Source organism: Humulus lupulus, chromosome 3, assembly GCF_963169125.1.
Source record: "Humulus lupulus chromosome 3, drHumLupu1.1, whole genome shotgun sequence".
NCBI classification, from domain to species: Eukaryota; Viridiplantae; Streptophyta; class Magnoliopsida; order Rosales; family Cannabaceae; genus Humulus; species Humulus lupulus.
Genome location: NC_084795.1, coordinates 77,891,662 through 77,910,260, shown reverse-complemented (window position 1 = coordinate 77,910,260; position 18,599 = coordinate 77,891,662). Strand labels below are relative to the sequence as shown.

At 33.5% G+C, this 18,599-nt stretch overlaps 2 protein-coding genes and 1 non-coding gene across 3 annotated transcripts; 2 read left to right on the top strand and 1 right to left on the bottom strand.

Moving 5' to 3' along the window:
- The first annotated feature begins 1,785 nt into the window (after positions 1-1,785).
- On the top strand, positions 1,786-5,270 carry LOC133822861 (rhamnogalacturonan I rhamnosyltransferase 1-like). Its single transcript, XM_062255317.1, has 8 exons — positions 1,786-2,437; positions 2,616-2,683; positions 3,173-3,261; positions 3,363-3,516; positions 3,789-4,078; positions 4,162-4,366; positions 4,464-4,621; positions 4,718-5,270. The coding sequence occupies exons 1-8, from the start codon at positions 2,056-2,058 to the stop codon at positions 4,956-4,958; spliced, it is 1,587 nt and encodes a 528-aa protein (XP_062111301.1). The 5' UTR covers positions 1,786-2,055; the 3' UTR covers positions 4,959-5,270.
- A 168-nt stretch (positions 5,271-5,438) lies between these two features.
- On the bottom strand, positions 5,439-8,976 carry LOC133822862 (transcription factor BIM2). The gene is made up of 7 exons (XM_062255318.1): positions 8,468-8,976; positions 7,952-8,036; positions 7,294-7,363; positions 7,090-7,185; positions 6,165-6,574; positions 5,901-6,030; positions 5,439-5,795 (listed from the first exon to the last, which is right to left on the bottom strand). Exons 1-7 carry the CDS (start codon positions 8,571-8,573, stop codon positions 5,694-5,696), a joined length of 999 nt encoding a protein of 332 aa, XP_062111302.1. The 5' UTR covers positions 8,574-8,976; the 3' UTR covers positions 5,439-5,693.
- A 9,001-nt stretch (positions 8,977-17,977) lies between these two features.
- On the top strand, positions 17,978-18,084 carry LOC133827941 (small nucleolar RNA R71). The gene has a single exon (XR_009890590.1). It is a non-coding gene; the product is annotated as a small nucleolar RNA R71 (small nucleolar RNA).
- Positions 18,085-18,599: the final 515 nt, after the last annotated feature.

Sequence of the window (18,599 nt, the reverse complement as noted above, 5' to 3'; positions counted from 1 at the left end):
TGGGACTATAGAGATTTTTTAAAATAGATAAATCATATATTATTAATTGCCACATCACTTCCATATAGTTCTCATTTATATAAATATATAGATATAGATAGATAGATTCTTTTGTTAAACAAAAAAAATTAGAAAAATCACAAATTAAGAAAATAGATAAATCATACATTATTGATTCTAGAAAGTCACATCATCTCCATATAGTTCTTCTTTATATAAGTACTAGATAAAAGCAATGTGCAATGCACTTTGTTTGCTTAAGTTTATTTATAGAATTTTTTTACTTATATTTATTAAATTTGTGTCATTGTCATATAAATTTTAAATAAATAAACAATATTATATATATAAATAATATAAACATATTAAATAAAAAATTAAACAAAAACATTGTTTATAATTTTTTTAAATATATATATATACATATATATAATATGATAACACATATAATTTTTTTTTATAAAAATTAAGATTTTGTATTATATATTATTATGATGATATTTATAATATTCAAATTTATATTAATATAAATATTAAATATCTAGTTTTATATTAAATATTATTATAATAATAATTTATAATATCTGAATTCATATTAATATAATTAGTAAGAAATTAGGATTATATATTATTATAATAATATTTAAATTTATATTAATTATTAAATATCTAGTTTCGTATTATATATTATTATAATATGATAATTTATAACATTTGAATTTGAATTTAGATTAGTATAATTATTATATATATAGTCTTGTATTAAATATTATTATAATAATGATATTTTATAATATTTGAACTTATATTAATATAATTAGTAAAATAATAAGATTATATACTATTATCATAATAATATTTTATAACATTTAAATTTATATTAATATAATTATTAAATATCTAGTATTGTTTTACAACATTTGAATTTAAATTTAAATTAATATAATTATTATATATGTAGTCTTATATTAAATATTATTATAATATTGATATTTTATAATATTTGGATTTATACTAATATAATATCTAGTATTAAATATTTTTTTTAATTAGTTTCAAAAGAATATTCTATTAAATATTTAAAATATTTTATTAAAATTAACAAAACAAACTATTTAAACTAAAAAAATTTGTTACCTACATACATTTTATATAGAAGATATATAGATTAATTGATGGAGCAACTGTTTTCCCGGCTTAACATTATTACCAAATGCCTTAGGCATATAAGTATTTTGAAGTCTTACGACTTTTAATATAGTGAAATTTTTCTGAGATCTTTTATATTATAGATAAAATAAAACATTTTTTTTCTTTTAGATTTCTTGTTTTTTCACTTTCAGTAAGATATAGTTCCGTTTTGATTAATATTTGATAAATTATATTTTTTATTTGAAAATTAAATATAAAACAGGTTAGAACTATAGTTCTATATTATCATCAGTTTTTTTTTTCCGCCACACACACCACACGTATGTATATATAAAAATATATTTTTTTCCTGAGAAAATTTTAAAATGATTAAATATTATATTTTTCTTTTTGGATGATAATATACATTAATATTATATATATATATATATATACCTAATAATATGAATGTATGATACGTACCCTCATATATAATAAGTGACTAACAATAACAAGCGACCAATATAGATACAATTTAAATGCATTTATTACTATAACTATTTAATTAGATGGTAAGTATGGTCGATTGTCAAATTGTCAAATAAAATAAAAATGGTATGTAGGGTCGGTCGATCATTATACATGTGTCTAACCTTTCTTTTTTAAATACAACAAAATTCTCTTGCATTTTCCTGCGGATGCCGGTGGAATCATCGATCTAATTAAGCCCAGTTCTTTCACAAACTAGGCTGCTTATTTGGAAAATCCACCTCCATTTCCCAAAAAAGATCTACTTCTTCGGATTAAATTAAATCTGTTTATGCATGCATGCATGAAATTGTTTTATTCCGTAATTTTACGTAATAAAACAAGTACATACGTATTTACTACATAGATATAATTATATCATATATATCATTATATATGGAGAAATGCAAGGTCATTGGTTTTGGTGATTACCACCATCATGATGATCAAGAGTACACTCAATTAGTATTTGGATCAGAAGCCAAGGATGGTACTAATAATATTATTTATCAGTTTCATGATGATGATGATGATTCCAAGTACAGTACTAGCGGAGGAGCCATCAAAGTGGAGAAGCTTACGAGCTATGTGATAAGATATGTAAAGGCTGAGAAGCTAAGGAGCTTGCACCGGCTGAAGCTGTGGGCGGTGGGATCGGCCACCGCCGCCTTCTTCCTCTGCGCTTGTCTGCTGCAGCTCACTACTCTCACCGAGTTCATGAGAAAGCCCACTTCCAATTTCCCCTCCTCTCCTCAACAGATCGGTCTTCCTCCCCAAAGTCAGTAATAATAATAATCACTAAATTAATTTGATCATATACATAGTCGAATTTGAGAAAATTTCTCTTTTAAAACTATACATATATATATGTAGATACATGGAGTATAAAAATGACCTATTATCATTTTTAATTCATTAATGTTTTGCTTGCTGCCCTTTTAATTAATAATCTGCAGGAGTTTATGAGAGCAATGGGTTTTTGCTTGTATCAGCTAATGGGGGATTGAATCAAATGCGATCTGGTGTAAGTGGAGTTTTATCAAGAAATTAGTGGAGTTTTATTTTATTTTTGTTTTTCTAGGTTGGTTCTACAACTAGGGATACTATGAGTTCGCATAGGCCTTTTTACTCTATTGGTATAGCGCTATCCTGTTTTGGGAAGTAAATGAGTCATTTTTTATATGATAAGGAGTCATAACGAATATCGCAAGTGTTCGAGAATCAAGAGAATTTATTGGGTCGAAATAGGGTTTCAAATTTTTTGCTTAACCAATACATATCTCTATCCAAACTTTTATTGAAATTCTATTTTCGTCCCAATAAATTATTCAAATTTTCTAAAAAACTTGTAGAAGGTTCGCTATTATTATAACTTAACCACATAAAAAAACAAAATAAAATAGTGTCTAACAATAGAGTAAAAAGGTCATTCCTACCACATGCATACTTCGCCTATAACTATATATTATATCTTGAAGTATATATATATTGATATAGAACTTTTGTGCTACAGATTTGTGACATGGTAGCAATTGCAAGAAATATGAATGCAACGCTTATAGTCCCAGAATTGGATAAAACCTCCTTTTGGAATGATCACAGGTTGGCATCAATCCAGATTGCATATATATGTGTCTAGCTATATGTTTGTTCATTATATTTGACAAAATAAATAATAATAATTATATAATATATAATGGCAGTAAGTTCGAAGATGTGTTTGATGTGGATCATTTCATCACATCATTGAGAGACGAAGTCAGGATATTGAAGAAGCTTCCTCACCATCTTATTCATAATCCCCCATTTTCCATGCCTCCTGTCAGCTGGTCCAACATGTCATTTTATGATAAAGTGGTTGGTTTCCCTGCTTATTCATCCAACATCTATCTTACTTTCTATCATATATATATATATATTTATATGTATGTATATATATATAGAAGCACGTGTCCTTTCTGGAAGAAGGAGAGAAAAAGTTATTTAAAATAATCTAGCTTATAAAGTAAAGAAATTTAAAAACAACCCAAGTTTATTCATGTAAACTATATATGTAATTTGGTAATCATTAGAAGCACTAAGCTAATTAGCTAATTGACATTTTTTGTGTGCATATATATGATTTGCAGGTAGTTCCCAGACTGCAAAAATATGGAGTGGTTCACTTCACCAAAAGTGATTCAAGGCTGGCCAATAATGGGATTCCTTTAGAAGTTCAAAAGCTACGGTGCCGAGTAAATTACAGAGCTTTGAAATTTACTCCCAAAATAGAAGAGACTGGCAAGAAGATTGTAGAACTTTTGAGACGAAACGGTCCATTCGTAGTTCTTCACCTCAGATACGAAATGGATATGTTGGCATTCTCAGGTTGCTCTGAAGGTTGCAACACCAATGAAATTGAAGAATTGACAAAACTCAGGTAATAATTATATATGATAGTTAATTGTATCATCATAGACAATGTACTTTTTGACATATATATATATATATAATTTATTGTAGATACGCGTATCCATGGTGGAAACAGAAAGAAATAGATTCCGCAAAGAAGCGACAAATGGGAGAATGCCCTTTAACCCCAGAGGAAACTGCACTGACACTGAGAGCCTTGGATATTGATCCTGCTATGCAAATCTACATTGCTGCTGGTCACATCTATGGGGGACAAAGGAGAATGGCAGACTTAAAACTAGCCTTTCCTCATTTGGTTAGTACTTCTAGAGATTGAAAATGAGACTCTATAACATATGCAATTGAGTTTTTTGGTGTTTAATTTTATATTGAATAATCTACTTGTGGAATAGATTAAAAAGGAGACATTGCTAGAGCCATCCGAGCTTGAGCCCTTCCAGAATCATTCCAACCAGATGGCTGCTTTGGATTACGTTGTGTCATTGGAAAGCCATATTTTCATTCCAACTCATAGAGGAAACATGGCATTAGTCGTTGAAGGCCATCGCCGGTACGTACTTCTATATTTACAATACAAGTTAATTTAACATAAAAAAAATAAAGGTTTTAGTTAGTACCCTTTTCATATGTATTCGTGTTTTTGCAGATACTTGGGTTTCAAGCCCACTATCATTCCAAACAAAAGGCTTTTGGTGTATCTAATAGACCAGTATAGGAATGGAAGCCTGAGCTGGAATGAATTTTCCCTAGCAGTGAAAAGGGGCCATGCAGGTAAATTTGGTAGCCCGACTCCAAGACTGGGGATTCCGGGCAAACCAAAGGAGGAACAGTACTTTTATAGTAATCCATACGAGTGTTTACCCCCATTTGCTCAAAAATCATCATAGACTACTACTATAGTCAAGATCACTAGTGTAATATTGTGTGCACAGTCATCAGTTTTTACAGAATGGTATGCAACTTTTCAAGACTTGCTGTAAAATTCAACTATTATACAATTCTTCATGAGAGTTTAGCTAGCATGTATTTATCTTGTTATAGACTACTACCAAGTGGTTCTGCAACCATTTGTACTCTGCTTTTGCAGAAATTTTGATCGGCACGTTATTTCACTTGGAAATCATAATGATTTAGTAAAAAAATGTGTTCTAACACATGACTCGAACCAAATTATCAGTATCAGATGGGCATTTCAAAAACGGTGTTTCAACACTTGGAGCAAAATTAATTTGACCCCTGCCTTAATTCTGACCCATAGAATTTCACACTTCATAATCTGTGCAGCTTATAATTCTTGAAAATTTTAACAAACCAAACTTTGCGAACATAATTTTAACAGCCCAGAAGAAATTAGTGTTAGATGGCAGTACAAATAACTTTGACTCATAGCATTGAACATTCAACCCAATGTACCAGAGAAGAACCAACTTATTTACCAGAAAATGAACCTCTTAACAGGCTCATTTTGATACATTCAGAATAATTTACGTATTCTACAAACCAGATACCAGACTACAGCACCCGCCCACTGAAGATGACACAAGGAGGTTCAAAACACATAAACAAAGTAGCCAGTAAATTATAAGCGGAAAAAAGCCAAGGAGATGCCAAAAAATACTCTTCTATGTTTTGAGCCGCTTTTGAGCTTGATCTGAATCTTCCCCAACACCTGCATCTCTATGATGTGCAATAGTTTGATTGCTAGAGGGAGCATTTTCATAATCCTGGAAAGAAAAACCAAAACGATAAGATTACCTAAGCCAGAATAATTACACACGGAAAATTTTAAGATGTGCAATAGAAAAATCAAAACTCAAGGATATATTTACCTTAGAACTGGATGTCCCAGCGGACAGTACTCTGTTGGCACGCTTACCAAGATCAATCTGCACTGAGATGCTGGCCTGTGACAGGTCCAAACCTGCGTTCTGCAACGCTTGGGCCAGAGTGTTTAATAACCTGTTTAGAACCATTCAAAAGACTAAATGTGTGCAAACTTGACATAACATAAAATTAGTTCTCCAAATATCTCACAAGATTGAGTAATGATCCTTCTAAAGATATATACCAACCCAGAAACTGAGTTTACCCACCCTTGAGAGTAAGCACTAGTGACGCTAATTGTTCCCCCTTCAACCATAAATTCCTCCTGTTGGTTCGGCCCATCACTTGTTGTAGGGCACTGAGTTGATTGTGATTCTGAAACAGGTATCTGAAGAGGCTGTGTAAGCATACCATCACTTGTGCGAGCAGACATACTGGCTAATGTAGGTATTGGTAAAGGAACTCCCTTGTTTGCTGCCTCTGGTTGACGATCCAAGGTCTTGCAAGCAACATCCCTGCTAGGATCTGAGTCTACCAAATTTTGTGGGCTTGTAAGCATTGTTGGGGAGATTGACATGTTACTCTCATCAAATTTTCCCGAAAATGCTGCTCCAGGTCCATTTTTTATGGTTTGAGGAGGATGACCCACAAAATTCTGAACACGCCAATGACTGTTTCTCTGTGTTATGCAAGCAAAAGACATGGTACACTCATAAGTATCTTGAGCAGCCAGATAAACTCATATTCCAAATCAACCCCATTGCATGCAGCATATGCTCTAGCAAACTAACAATTGCAACAGTTAAAAATTAAGCCCGTGACAATATAGCCCACTTAACAATTTTAAGAAAAATGCCCAACTAAGAGCTTTATCAAAATGTAAATCCTTCACTTGTGTCTCATAATTATAAATTTTACCATTCAATAAAGAAATTTGTCATGTCAGAAGAAAATCAAAGTAAATTTTACTGGCTAAAAAAACACTATAATATTAAATGAGGATAAAAAATCAATCAATAAACCATATATTACCAATGAATAAAAAGTTCAGGACATATATTTGCAAAGAACCACGGTCCTAAGGACCAAAAAAAAACCAGGACTAATTCTACAATTTCCAATGAGCATTGTCACAAGCATGTTAGTAAGCCTTCCGATAGAACAATGTATAAAAGATAAGAATCAGAATGTTACCCAAGGTATCAACTTTGTGGGCTCTGAACTCCACCCTTGGTATGAACCCTCAAACTTGTGTACCTTTTCCTGTAAATATTGAACATACTCGATCACCTGCACACAAAACCAAATAATCATTCACTTATGTCAAACAGTATGGTGATTTTTATTAACATTAACAACTACATTATAGCATATAGCTGGCACACACCAAAAACATACCTCTAGTAGGAATGAAGCCGTATCTCTTTTTTGGTCACTATGAGGTACAAGATCTCTCAATATCTGGAATCTGAAAGAGAGAAAAGGTGAGCGTTAATAAGCTCAACAAGTCTGTAGATAGGATTTATACATAAGAGTCATTAAATCTTTGAACATACCATTTTTCTAATGAAAACCAGTTTCATTGGTAACCTGTTGCTACTGACCTGTAATACCTACCAAATTGAAAATACGACTAATTTGACATGTACTTATCAAGTGACTATAAGTTATAACCACTCCACAACAATGTAAGCTTCAAACTCTCATTACAACTCACACTCAAGCAAACTAAGATTCATTATTATCAAAAATCAAAACATCCAGAATCCACCTCACAAGGTAGAGTTGGTTAATTATCATTTGTTTCCTTCTCAATTAAATCATGGGGTCAGAACTGATGAAGTTGTCAGAGAGGCCAGGGGGGCATTATACTCCTACAATATATATATATACAGAAGTTCTAGACGTAAAATTCATAATTATTAACATTATTATATGCATGCTCAAGCGCAGGTATGTATACACACTTCTTCACCAAAAGCGAAAGAAAGCTATTCAAACAACACCTCAAAATCTATTAATTAAGCAAGGTCTAAGAGCCCATTGGAATGGATACCTCTCATTTATCTTGCTCCTCCTTCGCTGCTCTGTCACTGAATGTTTTGATCGTATAGCACTAGCCTTGTCATTATTCTTAGCATCTGGTGTTCATGATCAAAAACCAGAATCAAGAAAGAAAATGAAAAGAATAATCCGGCAAAACTATGCATCAGATAAATACTCCAATACTTTAAAAGGGCTAAAATTTACCCATTCCATAACACAAGAAATATCATGTTATCCCAAGGAAACTGCACAGATAATCTAAGTGAACTCTAAATTTCAATATAACGCACAAGCGTACACATGCAAAGTGGCTGTTTTGTGCCCAAAATTCGAGCAAACTCAGGCTATTACAACATATGCAATTGAAATCGACCCAAAAAAATTGCCAATTAATATACATAAACATAATGCATTACCTTGTAAACTCCAAGAAGAAATATATATATATATACATGTATTTACTCTCGGATCTATATATACATCTACTATGAGAAACGAAAATTGGTAAAAAAGACAAAAGGGGTACCTTTGCTATTGGAGTTATTATTTGAAGAAGGGCCTTCTTTCTTGGAGCCATACTCATCGTCCTCAAACTCTTCCTCTTCATGGTGACCCTTGGCTGGTGTTCTCATCTTTCTCTGCGAAGGGCCTAAATCTTTAGGTTTCAAAGCTTCCCGAGTTAAATCTGAGAGTACCCAGATGAGAAAAACTAAAACCTTTGACGCCAAAATTTTGAATTTGGAGATTTGAGGGGTGAGGAGGGATGAACCGTTATTTGGGTTTTGGAGAATCAGAAAAGTGGAGGAGGTGGGAACTGATGCGGTGACAGGTTGAGAGTCGAGTCTCCGGCAGGCGGAGCACCACTGGTGGTGGCAGCTTTTCCGGCTCTGTGAATGGGGTTGTGAGTTGTGAATCACAATGACTCGGTTGCCAGTGATAGCATACGTGTTACCTCATGTGCTTCCCGTGAGGATGTCAATCATCAACAACAACCCGTTTCGTCCGTGAAGTGAACCGTGATCTTTCTTTCTTTCTTTCTTTCTTTCTTAACCCCGAAATAAAACTACGAAAATTCCCTAATCTTCCTCATATTTTGTCACTACTTTGGTGTCTTTAATTAAAAAAATATTTTGTATTTTTAGATATTAAAATCATTAAACTCCTAATTTTTTTAATTATCATAGATACATTAAAAAAATTAAGTATTTTTTTAAGACTTAAATATAAATGTTACGTTTATAATAATTAAAAAATGAAATTTTATTTTGTAAGAGCAATAAATATATATATTAAGATATTAAAGTTGAGGTATTGAGATTTTGTAAAAAAAAAAAGTTGAGGTATTGAGATTTTTTAAATTAGTTATTTTATTTTATAGTAATGACAAATTTAAATATTTAAAATTTATTATCTCATATTAATTTATTTATTTTTACAATATCTTATATTAAGTTAGTCACTGTGATTATTATCTTTTAGTTTTTTTTTGGAAATAAAAAGTTCATTATTTTATTTTCATTATGACTAATATTAGAAAAAATTGTCAAAACAATTAATTTTATTCTTCTTTCTATAATTAATTTGTATCCATTATCATCATAATAAGTTATTACCTTTTTATTAATTATTGCGTTTTTGTTCGTCATTAATTTGATTCCTATTTACTAATAAATATTTTGTTTATTTTGAGTCATAACAAGCAAGCAAACTATTGAACTTGTTGCGAAGGATGTTTCTAGTTTTGATTGAGATGTTCCAACTAGAAGGGGAGATCTTGGTTTCGCACCTTAGATCTTCCTTTTATTGTTATATTATTTTAAATAATATAATATTTTTGACAAAATGTAATTTATCACACAAATGTAATTTGTCACACTTTGTAATATATTATTGAAAGTTACAAAATTTGACACATGTTAGTGCCCAAGTATAACATATTTTGGAGTTACAAGATTAGTTGTAAATTTGTAACTCTCAAATATTATCCAATAATATGTAGATTGAGAGTTACATATTTGTGTTTGAATTTCATAGAGCCATTATGAAATTGGCTATTGAATACATGTTTTTAACTATCTTAGGTGTATGGAGGTTACAAAAATCATGTGGGAAAAGATTGAGAAATTTTTTTTAAAATTTGAAAATTGGAAGCTGAAAAATGCACTGTGGGTCACGCCCACTGATTATCCTTGGTCACGACCTGGGGGACAAAGGCCAGTGGTCGCGACAACTGATACTCTTGATCGCGGCCATGAGTGCTGATAGCCAATTTCTTTTTTCAGTATTTTCCAATTTGAACGGTTCTAACACCCTAAGTAACTCTCAAATCTTCAATTTAATTCCATAACACGGTGAAATTTGAAATTCAAAGGGTATCTCAAACTCTATAAATAGGAGTCTAATGCTCAATTGTAAGACACACCATTTTCCATTCACAAAGTACTTGGCTCGAAAATACACCAAAGAGGCTTGATACTTCCAGAGTTATTTCCTTGTGAGATCCCTTAATGCTTAGAGAATAAAGGGAAATAAGGTTTTGGACAAAGGTCTTGAACATTGTTCAAGTTGGTGATCCTCACTACTCTACACTTTGGTTGTGTGAGAGTTTGTGTTATTTCTTTTGTTCTTATCTTACTTTCATTATCATTGTTTTGAGTTTGTAATCTTCTTCTACATCTTTCTATTTACTTGTATTTTTGTGCAATTGAGTTGTAACATTTCTTTAATCAATTACCTTGTCTAGATGTGAGTAGGTTTCCTTAATGGAATCCCACACTTCTTTGGTTGTCTTCATGAACATATGCGACTTGGCAATGGAGCTATCCATGGAGTTGAGAAGCCATGCTGTTAAAAGAGAGTTCTCAGATCTCCAGAGATTGTACCCTTCTTCGCCTTCCTTTAGTGTCTTCACATCTCCAGTGAGATACCCCAACTTCCCTCTTCCATCAATAGCAAGCTTTATTGATTAAGACCACTCCAAATAATTGTTACCATTTAATCTATGCAATGCGATGTGCCTAGACAGAGGAGCAGTTTCACAAGTGACGGGAGAAGAATTTTTTGGGTTAGCTACAGTAGCTGCTGTAGTTTTTGTCTCCATCGTGAAAAAAATAGGTTTTAGGATAGGCTGAGGTTTAGGGTTTAGCAAGGTTATGCAATCAAGGCTTAGGGTTATGCGATCAAGGCTTAGGGTTATGCGATTAGATGTGGGGTTTGCTCTGATACCATGTAAGTTTGGATAATTTTTTCATTTTGTTAATTAACCAAAAAGCTGAATAAATAGATACATCAAATATTTAAAAAAACAAACTAATCCACAATTATAGGAACTGACTAACAACTTAGATTCTAACTAACACTCTAGTTGTACATCTAAATATACGGTAGAGTAATTCTAATTTTGAATTACGATTTTCTACACTCCCCCTCAAGTTGGAGCATAAATATCATACATGCCCAACTTGCTTACAAGAACCTTAAAAACAGGTTTAAATAATCCTTTAGTCAAAATATCAGCAGTCTGTTCTCTTGTAGTGACAAACGGAGTGCAAATAATCCTTGCTTCCAGTTTTTCTTTTATAAAGTGTCGATCAATTTCAATATGCTTCATCCGGTCATGTTGTACTGGATTTTGTGCAATACTTATTGCTGCCTTATTATCACAAAACACTTTAAGAGGCAACTCAACATCTTTCTTCAAGTCTTCAAGAACACGTTTTATCAATAATAACTCGCAAATTCCATTTGCCATGGATCTAAACTCAGCCTCTACGCTGCTCCTCGCCACAACATTCTGATTTTTACTCCTCCAAGTTACAAGATTCCCCCAAACATATGTGCAGTAACCAGAAGTCGATTTTCTATCACTCGACCCTGCCCAGTCAGCATCTGTAAATGCCTCCACTGACCTGCTGTCAATTTTCTTGAAAAGTAATCCCTTTCCTGGGCAGCTCTTTAGATACTTTAGTATCCTATATGTTGCCTCAAGGTTCTCCTTGTATGGGCAGTGCATAAATTAACTCACAAGACTCACAACAAAGGCAATGTCAGGCCTAGTGTGTGCCAAGTAAATTAATCTTCCAATTAATCTCTGGTATTGCTCCACATTAACTGGAGTTCCATCTTTTACAGCTCCAAGCTTTTGATTTGGATCAATCGGAGTATCGGCTGGTTTGCAAGCACTCATCCCAGTATCATTAAGTAGATCTAAAATATATTTTTGTTGTGAGACAACAATACCTTGTTTAGATCTAGCAACTTCCATACCAAGAAAGTACCTTAATTCTCCCAAATCATTCCCTTCAAATTCTTTAGCCATCTTTTCTTTAAAAATCTCCAATTCCTTGTGGTATTCTCCAGTGAGAATTATGTCATCTACATAAACAATCAATACAACTACTTTCCCTTCTTGTGAAAACTTGGTAAAGAGGGTATGATTGGATTAAGCTTGACAGTAACCTTGTCCTTTTACAAACTGAGTGAACCGATCGAACCATGCTCTTGGAGACTGCTTTAGTCCATATAGTGCCTTCTCCAGTTTGCATACTTTGGAATTACACCTATCTTCAAAACTAGGAGGTGGTCTCATATATACTTCTTCTTCCAATCCTTCCATTAAGAAATGCATTCTTCACATCAAAGTGTCTGAGATTCCAATCAAGATTTGCTACAACAGATAACAAAATTCTTACAGTATTAAGTTTAGCAACTGGAGAAAATGTCTCTACATAATCTATACCGTATGTCTGAGTAAATCCTTTGGTTACAAGTCGTGCTTTGTAGCGTTCGAGAGTATCATCTGCTCTAAATTTTGGACTGAATACCCATTTGCAGCCAACAATAGGTTTTCCCTTCAGTAGCTCTTCAATTCTTCATGTCTGATTCTTCTCAAGAGCTTCCATCTCCTCATAAACAGCCTTTTTCCACTTAGGTTGAGAAAGAATCTCCTGAATACTACTTGGAATAGCCATAGATGATACATTCATGGAAAAAATAGTGTATGTAGAAGAAAATTTTGAATATGAGACATAAGCAGAGGTATGATATTTAGCATAGGCTCGCTTTTCTTTTCTAAGGGCAATAGGAAGATCAAGGTCAGAGTTTTGCATACCACTTTCAAGTTCTGGCGCCGGTACAGACTCTTGACTTGCTGGTGACGTAATAGGCTCTTGTTGCAAAAATTAAGCTACGCAAGTATACGTAATCGCAATTTGTAATAAATCTCAGTAAGAACGAGTATCGTCCCATGAAGACTGATTTATCAATTACCAAATAATTAATTTCTAGTTTCTATTTGGCTAATGAAAACTAGATTTGTGAAATTTGAAAATAAGAAAACATAAATAAATGAAAATTGCAGAAATCAAATAATAAAAAGAACACAAGGATTAAATTCACTATGAAACAATTAGGAATCCTAATCTTCTCTACCATCCACTATATTATTCTTTAATTCAATTACTACTGAAACTCTTCTCATTGAAATGATAGACATGCAAAAGTGTTAACTATTCGAGTTAAGAGATAGAAAACTCGACCTAATGTGAATTCCCAACATTTCTATGGTCAATTCAAACAATAGGAAGCAATGAATACATCCATAAATCACATAAACAAATTTTATACTCTCGTTCTAAATTGAAATCTATGTCTATTCAATTTTAGCATATTCAAATCTCACTTTTCAGATTTTGATTCAAATTTATAAATCATATGTAAAAGGTGCGCAATCAATTACATACACAATAAACACAAATTGAATAGATTTAAGATGAAGAAGAAATAGATAAATGCATTAAATCATAACAGAGTTTCAAGAGAGTCAATTAGAAAACCTAAACAGAATTTAGTTCATAAACATCACTAAGAAATCCATAAATCTGAAATTAACGTAAACTAAAAAATAAAAAGAGAAGAAAAGAAAAGAAACTCTAAATGATAGATCCACTTCTCAGCCTCCTATCCCAGACTAGGTCTGCAAAAAGTGCCTCCTTTTTTCTCCTTAATCGTAATTTAAACCTAATTAGCGATTTTTTAAACATGAAAGGACCAAAACACCCTTAATTAAAAATCTGTGTTTTTCTCATTTGTAGACATATCCTGCGGTTGCAGGAAGTCATTCCTACGGTCGCAGGAATGCTCTAGAAATGCAAAAACTTCTCTGGAGTTGCGGCCGCAAGACACACTTCCTGCAATCGCAGGAAGTGCTCTGAAACATCGTTTTCCACCAAATTTTGTCATTTTGTCGATTTTTCCACCATGTTTCCACACCTAAGTCACCTAAGCCCTTCGACACCTGAAAACATACAAAAACCAACGTAAAATAGAACAAAACAAAACAAACACCTAATACTTTACCTGAAAAACACATAGATAAATGAGTCTAAAACTCATTTATCAAACTTCCCCAAACTTAACATTTGCTCGCCCTCGAGCAAAGAAAACAAGACTCAAGATAAACTAAACAAATAAATACAGACACTAAACAAATGAATCAAGATAACCACAATTTTTAAGCCTCAAAATTAATGAAGGACAAGCATATATAATTTTCGAAATTTTTTTTTTTTTGACAAGTAATCCAGATTTTCAATCCAACCACTTCTTCAATTCACCCTAACCCATTGATCATTTTTGTCTACTCAATCATGAACAGTAAATAACACATATTTAAAATAATTTACACATGCTGAACTCTCACCATCAATCCATCAAATCCCAAATTTCCATATGCTTGCTAACTTATTATTCTCCACTAATATAAATCAATGCATGTTCAAGAATCAAAAGGTCTTTTAAAGCTTGTATTGAGAGGCTTAGATAACGGTAGATAAAATAGTCATTTAGGCTCATCTATACCATAAGAATATAATCCAAACAAACCACACCTGTTATCCACTTTGTAATCCAAACAACCCCAAATTTCCCTTTATTTTCCAAGATTGAGAAGAGTTCACACTAATTGTATCTTTTTTTTCTCATTTCTTTCTTTTTTTTCTTCAACTACAATTCCCCAAACTTATGTTTTTCAATGTGAACAAACATAAGAAGTGTAATTTATTTTCAATCTCTTTCTTCTTTTTTTCCGAATTTTCCTCTCAATCTTTCCTTTTATTTTTCTATTGTCACAACCAAATCAAACAATAACACCCAATACAATTCAATCCTCATTTATATGTTTATATGCTCATGGTATAAATCAAGGGAATGAAAAAAATAATTAAGTGTTCAATTAGGCTCAAAATAAGTGGTTAACAATAAAAAGTTATACTTTTAGGCTTGAAAAAGGGTAACTAAGGATAAATTAATCAAGGATGGCTTGAAAGGCTCAAACGTTCCAAAAAAAGTCGCCTAAATCATTTTTCTAAACAAGCATTGTCTATGATTTCGCCTCAAATAGTAAGCAAGCAAGTTCTAGAATTGTTCATACATTCTTTCCACATTCAAAATTCAGCAAGTGTAAATTTATTTAAATGCAAGAATTTACCAATCATGATCAAATATTCAGTTTTACAATGAATTAAAGTAATCCAAAGAGGTGGTCAAACCAAGCACACGGATTGTTTTTTTTTATAATAAAATATAGTTTTCTCGAATTATATTACAAGACATTCACATATTCTCATCGGCTAATCATTGTTATCTTGATTCAACACACTCTCTAGATACCCTAGCACACAACACAATTAACACACAAAATCAAACACAATTTAACAAAACACCAAACTAAATAGAAACTTGACTCAACTAACCTGACACAAATAACTAACATAAATCCCTCTTCCCCAAACTTAACAAAACATTGTCCCCAATGTTTAAATAAAAGCTAAGGAAAGGAAACTTACCTTACTCGACTCATAATGAAGGTCCCGCGTCGTCATCCCCCTCAGTTGGAGGATACCCAATGTTAGGTGGTTGTGGATATGGTGGAAATCCACTAGTGTCAATGCCAAAATGAGTAGTGAAGGCTTGGTTGTAGGCATATTGGTTCTGTGCGTTTTTTTTCTATTTTTTTTCATCATTTTTCGATTTTTTTTCACGTATTTCACGATTTCATAATCAACAATATTTACAAGAAAATTCAAATTAAACAAAAAATAACTAAAAAAATAAAGATTGTCTCAACTAAAATAACTTAAAAACTTAACGAACTTAAATAAATTTAAATGAACTTGGGATGCCTCCCAATGGCGCTTTATTTAACGTCTCCAGCTGGACTCTCACTTCCTTCATTGAACTTCAACTCGGGTCAAGTCCACCCCGCTCATCCTTTAGAGCCATAGTGTCATAAGCAAAAACTCGTCTTTGGACGTTGCTAATTGTTGGCGCCTTCCACCGCTCGTGTAACCTTCTAGCCTTTCCACTATAGAACTGTTTCAAACAATTACGAACTGCTCGACTACCAATTTTAGCATTGGTTTTTCTCTTAGTGGTTTCAAAATTACTACCACCACTACATACCACATCCACCCTACAACAAGTTGGAATATCAGTTGCTGCAAAAACATCAAATGTTACCTCTTCGTTTTGCACTCGCAGCTTCAACTCCCCTTTTTGTACGTCAATTAGTGCTCTCCCTGTGGCTAAGAATGGTCTTCCCAAAATAATGGGAATTTTTGCATCTTCCTCCATATCTAGAATAATAAAATCAACAGGGAAGATAAATTTACCAACCTTAACTAAGACATCCTCAATTACTCCACAAGGTTGCTTAACAGAGCGGTCTACCATTTGTAAGGACACAGTAGTGGGGCGAGCTTCTCCCAATTTCAGCTTTCGAAAAATAGATAAGGGCATTAAATTTACACTAGCCCCTAAATCACATAAGGCCTTGGTCATAACAGTATCTCCTATTGAGCAAGGAATCGCGAAACTACCTGGATCTTTAAGCTTGGGAGGTAGTTTCTTCTGCAAAATAGCACTGTACTCCTCAGTAAGCGCCACTGTCTCATAATCCTCCAACTTCTTTTTCTTTGACAATATTTCCTTCATAAACTTCACATAACTTGGCATTTGTTCAAGTACCTCGGCAAAAGGTATGTTAATGTGAAGTTTTCAAAAAATATCTAGAAACTTTGAAAATTGTTTGTCAAGTGTCTTCTTTTGAAGTCGTTGAGGATATGGAATCTTGATGTGGTGCTCATAAATCACTGGTGACTGATTCTTCTCAAGGTCTTCAATAACCTCTTCTTCTACCCTACCCTCAATCTCAACTTCAACTTTTGGTGTAGGTATAGACTTCTTGACTGGCTCTTCCAACTTCTTCTCACTCCTCAAAGAGATTGCATTGCACTGCTCTTTAGGATTCACCTCTGTATTACTTGGAAAATTTCCTTGAGGCCTACTTTATAACATATTTGCCAATTGACCAACTTGCATCTCAAGATTCCTGATGGATGAGCGAGTTACTGTCATAAATTGAGATTAAGAGTTGGTTAGAGTTAACAGTGCAGCTTGTAACTCATTTGTCTTCTCTTGAGCAACAGGTAGTAGTGGTGGTTGTAACGGTGCTTGAGGTGGAGCTTGAAGCATGGGCTGCTGAATTTGTTGAGGACCTTGAGTATTTCACCATGCAAAATTAGGCTGATTTCTCCACCCTTGATTGAACGGGTTGGAGAATGGACTATTCGCTTGCCTATTGAAATTTCCCATCATATTCACCTGCTCCATGGGAATGGAGTTGTTCATCTCAACTACCATGCACTGCTCAAATGGGTGAGGACCACCACAATTATGACATACCGCTTGGATTTGCATGACCTGAGTGGCCATAGAATTTTGTTGTAGTTGCTTGGTCAATGATGCAACTTGAGCAGTGAGAGCGGTAATAGCATCCAGCTCGTGCATACCGGCTACCTTCTTATTTCTATCTCGTTCACTAGGCCACTGATAGTTATTCATGGCCATTTCCTCAAGCAATTCATAGGCCTCATCAGCACTCTTGCTCATGAAAGCACCACCTGCTGCAGCGTCAATAATGGTGCGAGTCATCCCACACAAACCGTTGTAAAAATTATGGACTAGCATCCATTTTTCAATCCCATGATGAGGACATTTCCTCAAAAGTTCCTTAAACCTCTCCCATGCATCATAAAGATACTCTCCATCAAATTGAGAGAAGTTATTAATTTCCCCTCTTAACTTTGCAGCCTTGGATGAAGGGAAAAATTTAGCAAGAAATTTCAGAGCTAATGCCTCCCATGTAGTGATTGAATTGGCTTGAAGAGAGTTCAACCAGCTTTTAGCTCTATCTCGTAGTGAGAACGGGAACAATCTCAGTCAAATAGCATCGTCGGTGACCCAATTGTATTTAAAATTTCCACACAGCTCCTGGAAATTGGCTATGTGTGTATTGGGATCCTCAGTAGGGAGTCCACCAAACTGGTCAGTAGACTGGACCATTTGCAAAATTGCTGGCTTAATTTCAAAATTATTGGCTGCAACTGCCGGCGGTTGGATGCATGATTGTACTCCAGTAACAGCGGGAAGTACATATTCTCTAAGTGGGCGAACTGCTGGCTCAGCAGCGTCCCCATTCAACACATTGCCCTGATGTTGGGCCATCTCTGCTACCCGTTTTCGCTTTCTATTCTGTCTGCAAGTCCTCTCAATTTCAATATTAATAGGCAAAAGATTGTCAGCCCTTTGACGTCGCATAT